The following is a 16,615-nucleotide window of genomic DNA, read 5'->3' as shown; positions in this document are numbered from 1 at the left end:
AAAAACGCAAAATCAGCGGGCTCAATTCTGCATTCATTTGCACAAGCAGAAACCTTCTAAAATAATTAAGAAGCATATTCAATTTTATCATTTTCTTGAAAATGTAATGGAAAAAGTCGAATTTTATTACTTAAAATGTAATGAATGCTTAGAAATAGGTCAAGAAGCTGAAAACCGACTCATGATTCCGTTGGATGATATCTGCTCCGTCCAAGAATTTCCGTATCAAGCTCTGTCATTTCCAGACAATTAAGAGCACCAAGGAAGGCTGATAAGCGGACACAAATAGGATGAAGCACCATAAATATCAAAATGTAGCAATTAGCACTTGGACTATGATAGCGATGAGAGATATCTTCACTTGCTGATATTTCTTCCTAAAAACGGCCGCTACAACCGACCGCTACAAACGGCATATAGATACAACGTCAACAATTATGAGACTCGTTTCAGCCAATTATAATCCACTTTGAAAAAAACTCACTCAATTATGCGAGTTCCCAAATAGCCACACATTTCAAGAGCCGAAAAAAAATTTTCAGCAATTTTATTACGCGCACTATAACTCTATGTCAAATTTAATCGGAGCAAGTGGTCGCTACTTACCATTGCTGGGTGAATATTATCCTTTTCTCGTATTTCATCATGGCCAATGTAATTCATCAGCAAACTTTAAGCTAATCTAGAACCTAAATTTTTCGGCTCTGTAACACGCTTAACGTAAATGTAGCAATCTAATGTTGAATGCTATTTGGAAACAAATTTTGTCCCTTTCATCAATATGCCGGTTTACACTAACCCAATTTTGCAGATGCCATACCTGCTACGTAAAAAAATTACAAAAAGCGAAGCTGCACCTTATAAAATGGCGAGCAAATACAAAACGGGACTGTTAAAAATTCGGCTTATATTTTGAAACTCATTTTGACTAGTCACCAAAAAAATATAGAAATATCAAATCAGATAAAACAAAAAACCTTTTAAATACAGATGGTTCAAAAATTAACTGACAAAAAAACTAGACCGACTAAAATATACAATACTTTTCTTCGTAGTCGGGACAATCAAAATAGCCAGTGTTATTATACTCAGCGTCGAATGAACTTCAGCGCAGATTTATTTCATATATACATTAAAATACCGATATTTAACACAAAAATTTGCGACTTAGGCTGGAAAATGTAACTAGAAGTATAAAGCAACCAAGGCAGCAATGAATAGTTAATAAAGCGGATGAAACAATCTACTTAATCTCTTTCCAAGAAGAATTTGAGCAGCACACAACAGACATACTGAATTATAACCGAAATGTAAGCTCAAAAGTGTCCGACTGAGGTTGGAGAAAATGAGCTCGTACTATTACAAATGTTTGCTTGTGTAATTAACAAAATGATCATCAAGCAAGATGAGTTCATTTAATCGTCTGGAGATCGATCAATGATTGATCAGTAACACGCATAATGACTCAGCAGACAAATTATTCGGCTCAAGCAAAAGCAGTGGATAGTGCCCTTAGAAAATATCATATTCATACTACTTCTCCGATGAGTAGTCAAGAACGTCTGAGATCAGATAGCAACAAGAGATACAAAGGGTGTTTTTTAAGAATAATCTCTCATTTCCAACGACAAAAATGCTTTTGAATCCAATCTTTTTGCTATAGCAGGTTGGATTGTTATTCCTGCATTTTTTGCAGTTTATCGAACTTTCACTGCATTTTGAGCTAAACACGCTGGGACAGCCGTGATTTGAATCGGATAAATCGAATAAAACTGAAACTTTAAAAAAAAAATTTCTATTGGGTTAAATTTAGATCGAAAAAAATCAGGACAAAAGTTGCTTGGAATTTAACGAGATTTTAAGGATACCTTTTACTGCAAAATTTGGACAAAATGCAACTTCTAAAACAATTCATTTCGTTTGGTTTCAGACGCCACGTTTGCTTAACCTTGAACCAAAAGAAGTGAGCCGTTTTAATCTGATAATTCTGAGTCCAACATTCGCGAAAAAAAATTGCACCATAAAAATTCTGGTATAAACTCTAGGCTATTTTCGTCCTTTTTTTGCAACATAAAAGTTCTGGTTAAATTCTAGGCTATTTTCGATCTTTTTTGTCTAAATTTAACCCGACTTGAGAACAATTAGTAAAAAAATCAGTTCTATTTGTTTTATCCGGATACTTTTTTTAGCACTAGATTAGCTTGTACAGCTCAAAATGCAGTAAGAATTCGATTAACCTCAAAAAAAGCATGGAATAAAAAATTAAGCCAGCTCAATTAAAGGTAGTATCAGAGTTCGGCTAAGTGTTACTGCCTATCGCAAAAAAGGCTTCGGTGAAATGAGAGATGATTCGTGAGAATTGTGTGTTTCTAATGACAAAAATCATTCACGGAGTCGAAGCTGAGCTTCGAATTTTTTGCGATACAAATCTGAACGACTATGATAAAAATCGAATAGCAAAAAAACTTCAAAGATTGTTTTAGTCAATAGAATTTGCAACAACAGCTCAAAATTGCCTGCACCATTACAAACTTTACAACGAGCTTTGAGAATGCTATGAAGAAGGCAAATCTTTTATGCGGAACTAAGCGGACAAAAAAGCAGGTAGACAGTAATCTAAATTAGCCAAAACTTTCTCTTTGCAAAAAAAAACAGGTCTCAACTGGAACCGAACACCTGGGCTGTGTCGTCTCAAGCATGAGACTTACATCAACTTTGAAAAAAGCATAAAGCTACAGGAATCAAGCCGACAAAAACAAACAGACAACGACGGTCCGAAAAAGCACAAAAAATCTAGCTTGCAAAAAAGGAACCGACCTGATTCAAACCACAAGCCTTTGCCGTCTCAAGCTGTTGTTAAACCTCTACGCCAGATGCGCCGTTTGGTTGATTCGATTTGAATTTATAATCCACACCCCGCGGTAAAACAGCCGAAAATACCTGAGCAGAAACCATTCATGCCGAAAGAAATTCAAAAAACTCTAATTAAAATTTAAGTCCCTTTTCTCCTCAGAACACAAAGACGCGCTCAAAATTTTTTTTCGATCGTAACGGCGCAATGAAAGGCCACTAAGTCTTCTTTAATAAGGAAGAAAAAAAATCAGCTGGTAAAATTAAAACCAATGTGAAAAATAAATTTCGATTCGGCCGGACTTTTAAAATGCTAAGGGCAACTGCGGTGAAAATTGTTTACAGCTTAAATAAACAATTCTTAGATGTGTCAACTAATCCAGAAAAATATAAGCGGGCACATATTAGGCCCAAATTTTTTGATCCGGAATATTTAACGCTTGAAAAAAACTGGTCTTGGTCAGATTCGAACCCAGAACCTTTGCCGTCCCAGGTGTATACGTTATCACCACGCTAAGTGTGCAAGAGGCACTACATAATTTGCATTCATTATGAACCAAGGTACATCAGGAGTCGAATGAGTCCCGTGGACCAAGTTGTTTAGGGGGAAAAGTCTAGTACCCGATTGTAATACCATTGCTTATCGCAAGGTAAATAAGAATATTAATAACCTCTTAACGCGAATAATTGCTATCGTGAATTAAAAAAAAATAAAAGGAAGCAAATACTGCTCTGAGAGTTATCCTGAACTGCCAGTTTACCCTATTTTCCAACTCACCCTAAGCTACTATATCTTAAGCTCATTTTTGTCGCAATTAGTTTTTTCTTTTTATGTACTAATTACATACCGAGTTATATATTTTTAACCTGCATGTGTTAACTCATTTAAGGGCAGCTTTTGGGACTCAATTGAGTTGCAAAATCAAGCTAATTGTTGTGAAGACGCAATCTAGCGTTTTGCTTTATTCCGCAATTTTCACAATTAAGGATAGAATGAATGCAAAAACTGTTTCATTCTGTGTATTCTATTATTTACGAGAGCATACCTACCAGAAGTTTCTTAGCCTTTGTCACAGCCTACGCAAAATGCCAAGCCCAACTATACGCGTTTTCTTCTCACTACCCCGGAGCACATTAAAGTATGCTACTTTTATCTAACTCAAGCCTTTTATCGCAAAATTATCGAAGTCGGTTTGCAATGATTGTACGGAAGCAACCATGTGCTCAATTTGGCACTACGACTCAATCCTGTGATAAGTTTTGTATCAATTGACAAGGTTATTGTTGGGTTTGATCAAGTATTCGAAGAAATTGAGAAAGTTGCTGATCGCTTTGAGCTAGATGAAACTATTAGTGAAAAGCTGGATGAGGTTGCCCCTTTCAAAAAAAAGCTACAGCAAAGGGGAGACAAAAGGCCGCAACAACTGAGAGCCATTATTTCCGTTAATTTTGTGGAACCACTCAAAAAGAAGCTGCAGCTGGCCTGGTAGAAAGAACAAACGCCGTGAAGGAAGTCATTCAAGGAAGTCATTCTTCTATTCATACTTCCTGAACCAAGTCAAACTCGATGCAGCCAACAAAAAATTCAATATTCTTAGGACCGTGGGGAGAAATAACAATCCCAGTTGTAACAAGTACCGAGCAATGAAAGAACGAGTAACAAACAATGTAAAGAGATTCAATAAAGATTATCATAATTTATTTGTATTCTCTTGCTCAATTGAGCTATTCTAAAGTGAAAATAAAATTTAGTGAAATTTTCAAAATTTCAATTGATTTGCCAGACAATATTTAATTTTTGAGGCTTTCGGCGTCCCAGAGGTCGGATATTTTGGGAGGCGATCAAGGCCAACATCAAAATTACTTTTCTCTTTCCCTCAACCCCCTCCCAGTACCTCTTTGCCCGGAACAGAGTCTTTTTGTGATCAACTAGTCAAACCTTCAGTAATTTTTGAATTTCATTCAAAACTTACTTCTAAGTAAGTTTATCTTTCAAACTCTTGATTTTAAAACACATGCACTATCCACTAAGCTATTTGGACTCGGTGTGATATGACTTTTGCTAATTCAAGAAACAGATGCAACGCGTAGCAATTGCAAATTAGTCAAATGTAATTCTGCTCGTTTAAGCTTTGATCGCAATTTAATTTTGAACGATTTATTTTATATTGCTTTCAAATTGCATTCACATGCGGCAACTATTCCATAGTCAAAGTTAATGGTTTTTTGATATCTATTCAGAGTTGATCTACAGAATTCTTCAAATGCATAGGGTAAGTTTTAATTATAGCGAGCATAGGGTAAACTTGAATAGGTTAAGTTGGAACGTACGTTAATGTGGCAGGTTAAATTGGTAAAGGATAAACTGCAAAAGGGTAAATCGTCATGTAACCCTAATTTTGATGGGCGCAATTTAAACTACCAACTTTGATCGAAACTTTCGGTGATACTGAACAATCAGCCCATCTCCTTTCTTTTACTTCTTTTATCTGGTATCCAGTTGATCGCAGATCTCCGTCGACAAATCAAAGCTTGCATTTTGGCTTTTACTGTTTTTTTAATATACATCGCATCAATCGCAAAGAGTAGGATCGAGTTTGAATGGAAACGGCAACAAAATTTCATTTCTTCGGTGAATTAAAAAATAATGCTTCATATATTTAATATGACGATCTACTTTATGTAGAAATCTAGCCAATCAGAAACTACTTTCAATGTCTTTAATTAGTTGGCGCAGTAATCAATTAACATACCTCCTTGATATATGCTATTTGCAGTGATTTAATGGAATCGCTTTTTTATCGAGCATCCCTAAAATGTCCACTTGAACATACAATATTGCATATGATATTGCATATTTGCTGTTTAGTTTTAAAGAACTTGTATAAATTGACAATTTTTTAAATAGAGGTTTTCATTATTACCATTCTTGCGAGCCGATTTTGAAGGAATTTCGAGCTACGGCAATTTTATTATCCATCAGTTTAGCTTCAAACTAAATGGCTGTATTTGAAATGACTTATGATATTATTATATTTTAAAAATTAACAGAGTGACATAGCTGCTCTTCGCAAATGTGAGCGAGAAAACGGCCAACAAAGCTCGAAAAAGGCAAAAACAAGTTCAATAAATAAGAGGATCAGATGTTACTAAATTGCCATGGTTTGAAATTTATCAAAAGAGTAACCAAATGAGAACTGACCATTTTTAATTACGAATTGTGTTGGAAAAAAATTGCTTCGTAGCTTTACACTACGCTACGCTTGAGTAAAAAGAATGAATATAAATATTTCAATTAACATTTTGACTTTTATCAGCTAATAAAGACTTCAAAACAACAATCAATAAGACTGAAAAATCAACAATGAAATTCAGGTCGACGATACACCACATCGTAAAGTATCAGAATGAAAAAGCGTCCTAACTAAAGCTAAAACGATTATCAGATAACTCGGTCGTCAAGTCACGCACGGGCGGAAATCAGACTCTGTACTACCAGTCCGAGGATCCCTGTGCTAAATAGTCTTTACTTCCTGCCTTGGTAGCCTGCTTATGTTGCATTGACTCTAACTTCGGACAAGCCAAAATTCTGTGACCAAGACCACCGCAATACGTGCAGCCCTTGTCGGCATTCACTGCGGAGCCAAGAGTAGCTGAGGTTGAGTTTGGATTCGTAGACGAGAGGGCGTTAGCAGCGACATCATCGCTTATAAGAGAAAGTCCGGGCTCGTCTTCCAGAGCTTCCAGGAAGGGAGGTAGGGGCTGTTTCGCCTCGACTAATAGGTGTTTTACATCCAGTAACACAGATTGTGATGTGGATTTGTTAACGAAAGTTGTAGCCAATCCCTAGAACGAAAAAATTCACTACTAAAACTGTGAAATCATTTCAAGGTATACAGCATAAAAGACACAGGCTAGAAAACTTTGATGATCATTCCTGTTTCACTTGATATCAGTTCTTGAGTTCTTGCTGGTACTCATTTTGCACAGTTAAAACGCTATTCAACATTCAATTAATTCTGCCCAGCTAATTCCATTCTTCTAACATCATCAGTATTTCTCCAATAGCCACTATTGCACTGTACCCACCGATTTCCCTTTCCTGCCCGTTCTTCCTATCCTGTGCACGTAGTTCTCGATGTCATCTGGCATGTCATAGTTGATCACGTGTTGGATGTTGTCGAAATCCAGACCCTTGGAGGCCACATCTGTGGCCACTAGAACGTCCTTCAGCCCCTCCCTGAAGTGGTCCACTCCTCTCGATCTCTCCTCCTGGTCTAGACTTCCATGTATTGCCACCGCCTTCACACCTGTCAAACAACACACTTCTTATGGACAGACAAACCACCGATGAATAGCTATTTTGTTCATATTTTGTACTTGATGTCAAATTAGTGCAGGCAACAATATCATTTTCAGCCAAAAAACCTGAGCCAAGATAAAAACTAGAGGCTGGAGGTACCTGTTTGACAATTTTTGACTTTGCAGTACTGATGCGAGATGAAATAGGTAATTAAAAAACTTGAAATTGGGCTTCACCGAAAACCCATTTATTGCTCTATAAAAACAGAAAGAAGTTTTTGTGAATTCGGCATTTTCCCAGAGACATTTTTTGAACAAACTTTAGGGCAAAGCATCCTATGCACGGAGGCTTCCCACAACTTTTTGCCTCGATTAAACCCTTGATATCAGATTGAGTTGTTTTCGAGAGTCAAAAAGTTTTAAAACAACGGACAAGAAATCAAAACACTTTTTCGAGGGCCATATTTTTGTGTGAAAAAACATATTCGCAACCGCTTATTTGGTGGGCTTCCCACAACCCGTTCTACCCATTGAAACCAGAAGCTCTGTTTTCGGAGGGTAGTTTGTCTTTTGTGAGAGCCATAATTTTTTGTGTGAAAAATTTGGTGTAGCCACTAACGAAGGAGAGCTTAACACAACCCGCCTTCGAAATCCAAATCTTGACATTTGAAGGCAATAATTTTTTGTATCAAAAAATTTTGGCAAGGCCGCTTGGGGTGGTAGTTTTTGAGCAAATGTCAAAAATCCAAAAATATAGGTCAAAAATTCCCCCCACACACTTTTTTTCGACGGCTGTAGAAAGTGGGGTAAGGTAAAAAGAGCCAAAAAGGTTACGCAGGCACACAGGGTACCATTGGTACCAAAATCGATGCGGTACTTTCTGAGCAAAAGTAAATTTTTGAAAAAAGTGAAAGAATTTTCCAAAGCGTCTCAAAAAATGAAAACAAAAAAATAATAAAAAACCCGATACCATACATTTTCATAAAACCTATTTTTATCAAACAAGAATTAAACTAAAACTGCGATTTTCGCCTGAAAAATATTACTCGACACATCAATATAAACATACTACAAATCTAATTAACCGAAAAAGCACTGTTTTCTGAGGGAAAAAATGCTGAACATCGGGTTAAATATAGAAACTGAATGGGACTGCTGCCATATTACACTACCCGGTTATACGATCGAATATCATTGTTTTAATTTGCCGAATATGGAACCCTACTTTTTATGCACGACTTTTCGAACAGGCAACTTTTGGCTACGGAATATTCTCATAATCGCATTCGCACGATACTTTTACATTCCGCTATTCTTACGCTGAAACAATTTTTTTAGTGACATGCCGATTGATCGGTTAGAGCGACCTTTTAGTTAGTTACCTTTGAGCAAAAGGTACTCGTGTATCGTGTCCACGTCGTGCTTCTTCTCTGCAAAGACGAGCACTGGAGGCGCCGTCTGCTGCAGACACTCCAGCACAAGAGTCAGTTTCGCATCTTCTCGCACATACAGCAGACTCTACGCAACAAAAACAGCAACACTAAATTTACAACAACAAACTACCTGCATGGCAACAGGACTTCAAATATTGTTTAACAAAAGTGAGAAATTTCAATTAAATATTCAACAACTTTCCATTTCAATCCCTGACTTTTGAAAACGGCAAAAAGTAGACGAAGCTCTGCTTTACCTGTGATACAGTCTGGCATGCGGCACCTGCCCTGCCGACATTGATGAGGATGGGCTTGATGAGTGCACTCTTGGCGAAGTTCTGGATCTTCTTGGGCATGGTTGCGCTGAACAGTAAAGTCTGTCTCTGGCCCCTGAAGAAGGAGAATATCGTCCTGATGTCCTCCTCGAAACCCATGTCTAAAGACATACTTCATCAGACACTTTATGAGGTAGCAGAAAAACTTAAAACTCAGGCAAAAAAAGAGCTTCACAAAAGAGAGCTCGCTTGTACAATAATAACTGAACAGAATTAAACTGACCAATCATGCGGTCTGCCTCGTCTAAGCAGAGGTATCTGCAGGTGTGTAGGTTCATGATCCTCTCATTCAACAGGTGCATGAGTCTGCCCGGAGTGGCCACACAGATATGAATAGAGTACTTCAGATTCTTCACCTGATTCTGAACACTTTCTCCTACAACAAAAACAAGTTCAGCTAAGACCAAGCTACAACGCAATTGATCGACAGAAAGTCCGATCAAATAATCCGAGTTATCTCACACAATGAAAAAAGGTTCTACGAAAGAGGATCGCAATTCGAAAGAAAAACGTGGCGAACTTAGATGTCACACTCGATCAAACAATCGGGTAGTGTGACATGCGCTTCAAACGAACCGTTTTGGAGGGAGCTGACTTTTATTCTTATTTATTCTAATTTTATCACCGTTTTGCTCGTTGACCAAAGTATTCGATGGTTGAAATTGTAAAATATGTAGCAAAAGATAGTTCAAAACTGATCATTATCATTTTGACCCATCATTGATACTTTTTTGATTCCGTAAATAAACACGGGCTGTTTGATACGTGATGCTGAAATTAGGTTGTTCACATCTGTTGTAACAGAAATTTTATATGCGCTGACTGATAGATACATGATAGTGGACATCAAACGTTTTGATGCAAATTTCGAAACCACAGTGAACTGGCCATTAAAAGTTCATGCTTTGTTGCTAACCATCTATATTAGTTACATAGTGCGTTGAAGTGCGTTTAGGGTCTATTCAGTTAAACCAGCCCCAAAATGGAAAATTTAAAACTCAACTTCAATAATGGAATCTGATTGGCTAAAATATATCTACTGGAAAAACAAATAATGCATCCTTATACTTTTATGTAAACGTCAAACTTCAGAGGAGAATATCCGAAAAGACCCCTCTTTTGGCCCAATAGTTATGCATTCTGAGAGCCACACTTGAGTTTCAGTGAGATTGGCATGTGATTTTACATTTATAGCCAGTGATTTTGATGCAATTTAACACTGTATTTTGAAAGGAAAATCCTTTAGACGATTTTCTCCCTTAAATTAACTAACAATCTTTATAAATCAATTAAATTGTCATCACTGTTTGATGGAGTTTTTCAAATTCATTCAACTTTACCTCCAATACATAGTGCAATATTTAGCCTCGAGTGACCAGCTTGTTCAAGTGATTCAGCTAGAAACTTGCACAGGTCATACAATTGTCTGGCCAGTTCCCTAGAGGGACACACAATGAGGGCGTAGGGTCCCTCTCCCCTCACGAAAGGTAGATTCAGTTCCTGCTCCAGGGCAAAAAGGACTGCTGGGAGGGTGAAAACTAGAGATTTTCCGGATCCGGTGTGGGCTATTCCGATCATATCGCGACCTACACAAAAAGTAAACAATGATAGCCACTACAACTACGCTTGCTTTGAATTTTCACAATTCAAACACAGAAACGAAGCCTTCGCAAACACACGGGCAAAAAATCTCTGAAAAACATTTAAAAAAAGAAACGGGGAAAGAAAGGCAAAGTAAGTCTTGAAAAACGATGTATCGGAATCGCAACGTCTCAAGTCCTCGCTTCTGCGCCATGTTTGCTTCATATTATACAGAGCGGCGAAGCTGAGCTTCGCAACACTTGCGATACAAAACCAAAAAGCCGCTAAATCGAAAAATAAATAAGGCCAGTTTTGAAAAAAAAACATTCAAACACAACAGAATGTGAAGTAAGTACCAGAAGGAAAGCAAGCAACCGTTAACAAAGCCAATAATACCTACGCAGAAACCCTTTAAGCCGAAAAACTCCACAGGGCCAAGACTTATAAACAGTAATTAAGTCCCCCTCACCCTCAGAACACACACGCACAAGCACACAAATACTTTTCTTGCTCGTCGAGGCCGCTGAGCCGATATAATAAGGCCGAAACCTATCAAGCCGAAGAAAAACATGAACAAAAAACAACGAATGAAATTTTAACAAATCGAGTTAGCAAAATTTCAACTACTATAGAAATCAAATTTCGAATAAAACAGAGATTTTTGAAAGCTAACAATCAAGAAGTATATATGCAGCGGTAAATATGCAAACAGAGGTTGAATGAGATTTCCAAAAAATTTCAACAAATCGAGTAATCAAGTCCTCCTCGCCTTCAAAACACACACACACAATTTTTATTCGCCTGTCAAATGAAACAATACGAGCCGAAAAGCCGGAATTTAAAGAAAAAAAATCAAAAAAGTTCAAAAAGTTAGAGACTAATGAACTAAGTCCCCCTCACTCTCAAAACACAGCCGCTACGATATAGATCAAAACCTATCTAGTCAAAAAAGGAAACGAAAAATTAAATTTAAACAAATCGAATTTGCAAAATTACAAATACTATAAAAAGCAACTTTCAAAGAAGACATAAGTAAGTATATCCGTAGCGGTAAATTTGTAAATAGAAGCTTCAAGAAATGAGTCCAGATGAGTCCTGTAAACAATGTTAGCTACGGAAAAAAGTCTAGTGCCCGATTGCAATACCGTTGCCTATCGCAAGGGTAATCAAAACAAGCCAGCAATAAAGCAGACAGAACAGATGCTTTGAAATTGTCAATACTATGCAGCAAAAGTACCGCCAAATGATTACTTTCATTTGCGAGTTGAATTAGAAAAAATGCGTCCGCAATAAACACTCCTCGCACTAGCTTGCTTGTTTTTGCCGAAATTATAATTAATTAATAATGCTCTTTCGATTAAAACATTTTAAAAAGCCGCCAAAAATTTCTGATAACACATTTCATTGCTTTTTAAGAAGGCGGAAATTACCATATTCTTAGAAAATTTACATAATAAGTTTTTTTTTCAAATTAGTGTCATTTCTTGTGAGTGGTGTGATAAAAGGATCTGAATGAAAGCCTTAAAACTAAGGCAGATTCGACAGTCATAGTAAAATAGGCAAATTGGACAACATTTTGTTTAAAAATGACAAGAAAAAAAACAAAAAAAAAATTGTAGCAAAAAGCAAAACATTTTATTAACAAAAGGCGCCAATAAAGCTGCGAAGATAGCCAAATGATAAATCAAAAAGAGCAATGAACACCAGTAAACAGAAAAAATTACTTACTTTTTCGCAAAAATTTCAACCTTCAAATTGGACAATTTATGATTGATCCTTTTTTGATGAAATTACCACATTTTGAGAAAACTGGATCAATAGGTAAATTCTGAACATTGAAATCCACTTTCGATAAATTAAAATTCACCACTGTTTTCTGACCTTTACTTTTTCGATTGTCGAGTTTGTCTTCCTTTTAACAATGAAAATGAACTTAAAAAATCAAAAGTCAAAACTTTTTCCTGAAAAAAAAATCAAGAACAATATAATAGTCTTCAATACGTTCCTTAATCTTTAAAAAAAATTTACTGGAGTAAAAGTAAAGTATCACGGCTTATCCTTCTATAAGACGCCTGCTCGAACGAAAAAAACTCAAACACTTTAAACCAGGTTTTCGCGTTTCTGGGAAAACTTTTTGAAATTTTTTAAAGTCGTTCGAATCACGACTGAAAGGCTTCAATATGATAAACAATCGATCCATTTCCATGATTATATGTGGTACCTGATTTTCTTTTGAAAAACAAAAAACTAAAACTCACCCGAAGCTCCGAAGTTCCTCCCCATTTTCAATGATCAACAAGAGCACAATTGTATTACCTGATAGTACAGCAGGTAGTCCCTGAACTTGTATAGCAGTGGGCACTTTGATCTCCTTCGACTCTAGTGCCTTCATAATACACTTGGGCAACTTCATCTGTTTGAAGCAGGTGATGGGAGGAGGACAGTCCTCGCCCTCAACTTCGATATTCCTTTTTTTCCTCACTCTGTCGTGGTAGGAGGGGTATTTGTCCTGTAAAATCATCCATGATGTCCATTTAAAAGCAAAACTGGAAATTGTTTCTCAACTGAGTTAAAGAAAAACGCGAGGCGAAGCTTGACACCACTTGCGACGCGTGTAACACATTACATGTTAAGCCAACCGAAAAAAAAACACTTATGGCGCTGAGTCGGATTTGTTTTTGGAAAATGTCAATTTTTGATGCGTTTGTTTTAAATGAAAATCAATTTGAGGAAAATTGTTGATACTCACGATTTTTGGAAGTCTTTGTTGCCAATTTTTTGTACATTTAGAAAATATAGGATTGCTAAAAACTCAAAGACCGACTCTAACTGAAAAAAAAATGGATTAAAACATTTTGCTGAAAAGAAAAATATATTCGATATTCCATTTTATTTTTTCGTTGGCGTAAACTTTTACCTAAAAATTGATGTCAATTAATATTCATTAATGGGCATAAGATGTCACCTGCAGCCATTTGGGACAAGACCATGTAGTTTTGATGGGGTCTGTGTACAAAATATTGCGTGCGATCTCCTGTACCGCCTTGAGCGCCGTTTTCTCAGCCACGTAATCCAACAGACGCTTCTCTTCGTCTTGTTGCTTCACTGCTTCGCTCATTTCTGATTCTTTCTTCATACTTTTCAATTCTGAGTGTTGGTCCAGAAGACTCGCCTCGTTCCGACGAGCACTGCCGCCAACCGGAACCACAATCTTTTCAATCTCTTTTTCCGCTACTTGTTCTTCATTCGTACCACCGTCTGAATCATTATTGGCTTTGCTATTGCCATGTACGCTAGTAATACTATCTCCAGTTAAAAACTTCTTGTATTTATTCTTCGCAACTTCAAGCTCCGACTCTTTTCGCTGCTTAGCCGATATGTACGAGAAACCTTCGGCATCTGAATCCGACATTTCAATGTCTTCGTCGCCACTTCCATCGCTTTCGGATCTTGCCGACGTTCCGGCACCACTTTTTTCCTTATCGCCGGAATCATGCGGTCTTTTTGTCGCCATTAGTCAACACAGCACAACCCAAAAAATCTCAGTGTTTCAAAAAAATAGGCAATAATTTAATGAATTCGTCAAAACTGACCAGATTTTACTCACAAAATGGCAAATTAAGGTCAAACTTTAGCAATAATAATTGATCATAATTTCACAATGGCGTCTTCAATTGACAATTTTGGTGTTATATTCTGCTGGTGAACCATAACTGTTTCTTGATTCGTTGAAATTTTCAGGAGCAATATTTGTAAAATTGCATCATTCGATCAATCAAAGCGGCCACATGTTCTCAATCTAAAATCGGTCAGCGAAATGGGTTCAAGGTTTCATTTAAATAAATAGTTAACTCGAAGTTCATCAATTTCAATACAAAGGCTAGAGAGCGAAAATTGATCTCTCCCAGCATCTGTTTGCTAATCATGCGTCTATTTATTGTAAAATTTGAACCGCGTGGCCATTTTTAGAGTTACATTTACTTTCAACGTTGGTTTAATCAATATTTGGTATTTGCTAAACAATTGTTCGCTGAAGAAATAAATATGAATTTTACGTCTGAAAATATCAGGTCATACGAAGTTGAATAACCTTTTTAAAAGAGACAATTTTAAAAAATCAATTAAACAACAAATGTCGTTTCCAAATAACAACTTGCTCTCTTGGTTAAGCATTCTCTAATGACCACTTTTTGACAAGTGTTGAATGAAAAAAGAAATGTGTAAAGTCAAAGTCATACAGCATTAACAAGCTCCTTGTCAATACATAAACATAACAAAAAATTTAGACGCCTCTTCACATTCAAAAATGACGGAAACAGTTTATATTTGAAACAAAAAATATAATGGACGAACAAAAATGGGATTAAAGGAGGAAGATATCACAGCGTTTTAGTACTGAGAACTGCACATTTACGGGACAATAATTGATTTTGAACAAAAAAGAGAGTTCAATTTTTGACCTTTAACAGATCAAAAAGATAATGCCATGCCTTCTTCAATCACATTTCAAAATAAAGAAACATTAATGGTATATGACCACATTATGGTATCCGTGTTTTAGTACAGTACACTTCATGTGTGCATCCTGCTTTTAAAACGGAAATATTTCTTTTAATGAGGTTAAAATCTGAAAGTACGCTGAGACTTGAGTGGCATGACGGATATTGTATATTATCTCCACCCTCCTCATGGCACCTGAATATAGTTTTTATTCCAATAAAGGATTAATTCACGGCTAATGATAAACGTATTTTGTAACTTGAAACGAATCTCACAGTCCCTTTCTAACGAAAGGCATCGATGCACACAAACAGAGAAGTGCTTCTGGTATCCGTGACCAATAAAAAACAAACTGCCAACTTATGTCATGTGAAAGGTTTCGCAATTTCAGAAATTTCCATGAAACTAGTCTCAAAACACATTTTTTGGTAGACTACAACAGTACAATGAATAATCGTTTGCTGTGCAAGTAACATATTGTTGCATTTCTTCTGATACAAAAATATCTGTCCCCTCAGGCATAGAGAACAATAATTATAAGAAAACATAGCTAACAGACAGTTGGAAAAACTTCAATCAACCGTTGATTGAAGTTTTTCCAACGGTCTGTTGAGATCTCCCAAATCATTGAAAACACCCTATTTTGATCACATTTTTGGGCCGCAGGCAAATTGTTGAAAAAATGCCTTTAGGTATTTGTTGCAAAATGTTGACAAAAAAATCGCGTTTTGAACAGCTGTTGCCTGTATTCCTTTTTCATTGCACTCACCGTTATCAAGCAGTCACTGCACTTCCCCGGCGAGCAATTACGCATTTAAGTTGGCTGGACCTTAATCTCGGACCATGTTATATTCCTTCCTAGTTTGATAGCCGCCTCCTGAGCCACTCTGTCCCTGCGCTGAGGTATTTGTTCTAAGATGGCCATGATATATTCCTGCTCGTTCTCGTATCGGTGTTTCTAAATTCTTCTGGGCTGAAGAATACGTCTTCTATCGAACTGTTGCCTTTCACTCTAATAATCTTCTAAGTCTTGTATAGCGTTCCTATGTCTCACTGAAGTTCTACCTTTTTGGCGTTCTCGACCATGTAAAATCAACCTTCTTTTCCTACCTTTTCTTTGGTTCCGTGTACTGTTTCCACATGATTCTTTGATCAAGTATGCTTGGTTGTTGCTGCTTGCTCTCAAATTTTTCTCGGTGTTGGGATCTCTCAATCGTTCCCATTCCACCGTTCTGCAACGAACTTTCGGAGCACTGTGTTGTTAATCCGAGGAATCATTTTAGTCTCTTGGCTCGATAATCGCTCACATTGTTGACACCTACTGTACTGACATGCTTTACCCGGCGGCTTCTTTTTTTTCTGTTTAATCAAAGTCTTCTAGCTCGTGCCTGGTTTCTGACGACGGGTTCTTCCATATATCTCTGCTGGAGCTTTTCTGGCTGAAGAATGATCTTATATGTATAAGCGTTGGGCGTGGCACCACTCTCTCAGGTCTTCACCTGCTGATTTAGTACTGCCCATTCCAAACCAACCGGCCACTCCATCTCTGCTCCTAGCACTGGAGTCCCGACACTGGAGCTGAAGTCTCTGCCAAGTACCAGGAGGTTGTTTGAC

At 37.0% G+C, this 16,615-nt stretch overlaps 2 protein-coding genes across 2 annotated transcripts in view; both read right to left on the bottom strand.

The window, feature by feature from the left end:
- The window catches only part of LOC134854027 (ribosome-releasing factor 2, mitochondrial-like), a 456,739-nt gene that overhangs the window by 153,560 nt on the left and 286,564 nt on the right, over nucleotides 1–16,615 (bottom strand). The gene's annotated exons all lie outside the window — the stretch shown is intronic.
- LOC134854683 (probable ATP-dependent RNA helicase DDX41) lies at nucleotides 6,128–15,668 on the bottom strand. The gene is made up of 8 exons (XM_063871038.1): nucleotides 13,467–15,668; nucleotides 12,818–13,010; nucleotides 10,261–10,506; nucleotides 9,144–9,296; nucleotides 8,843–9,021; nucleotides 8,535–8,670; nucleotides 6,940–7,160; nucleotides 6,128–6,696 (listed from the first exon to the last, which is right to left on the bottom strand). The coding sequence occupies exons 1-8, from the start codon at nucleotides 14,013–14,015 to the stop codon at nucleotides 6,343–6,345; spliced, it is 2,031 nt and encodes a 676-aa protein (XP_063727108.1). The 5' UTR covers nucleotides 14,016–15,668; the 3' UTR covers nucleotides 6,128–6,342.

The sequence above is a fragment of the Symsagittifera roscoffensis genome, chromosome 9 (assembly GCF_963678635.1).
Source record: "Symsagittifera roscoffensis chromosome 9, txSymRosc1.1, whole genome shotgun sequence".
Taxonomy (NCBI): Eukaryota; Metazoa; Xenacoelomorpha; order Acoela; family Convolutidae; genus Symsagittifera; species Symsagittifera roscoffensis.
The sequence above is the reverse complement of the archived record's forward strand: the minus strand, read 5'-3'. Positions and strand labels throughout refer to the sequence as shown.

What these genes read in the sequence shown, in the direction of transcription:
- LOC134854683 (XM_063871038.1), bottom strand. Translation starts at nt 14,015, where the DNA reads ATGGCGACAAAAAGACCGCATGATTCCGGCGATAAGGAAAAAAGTGGT. An exon ending in TATTGCACTATGTATTGGAG is followed by an intron (nt 9,297 to 10,260) that starts GTAAAGTTGAAT and finishes TTTTTGTTGTAG; the next exon opens with GAGAAAGTGTTCAGAATCAG. An exon ending in CATGCCAGACTGTATCACAG is followed by an intron (nt 8,671 to 8,842) that starts GTAAAGCAGAGC and finishes TTTGTTGCGTAG; the next exon opens with AGTCTGCTGTATGTGCGAGA.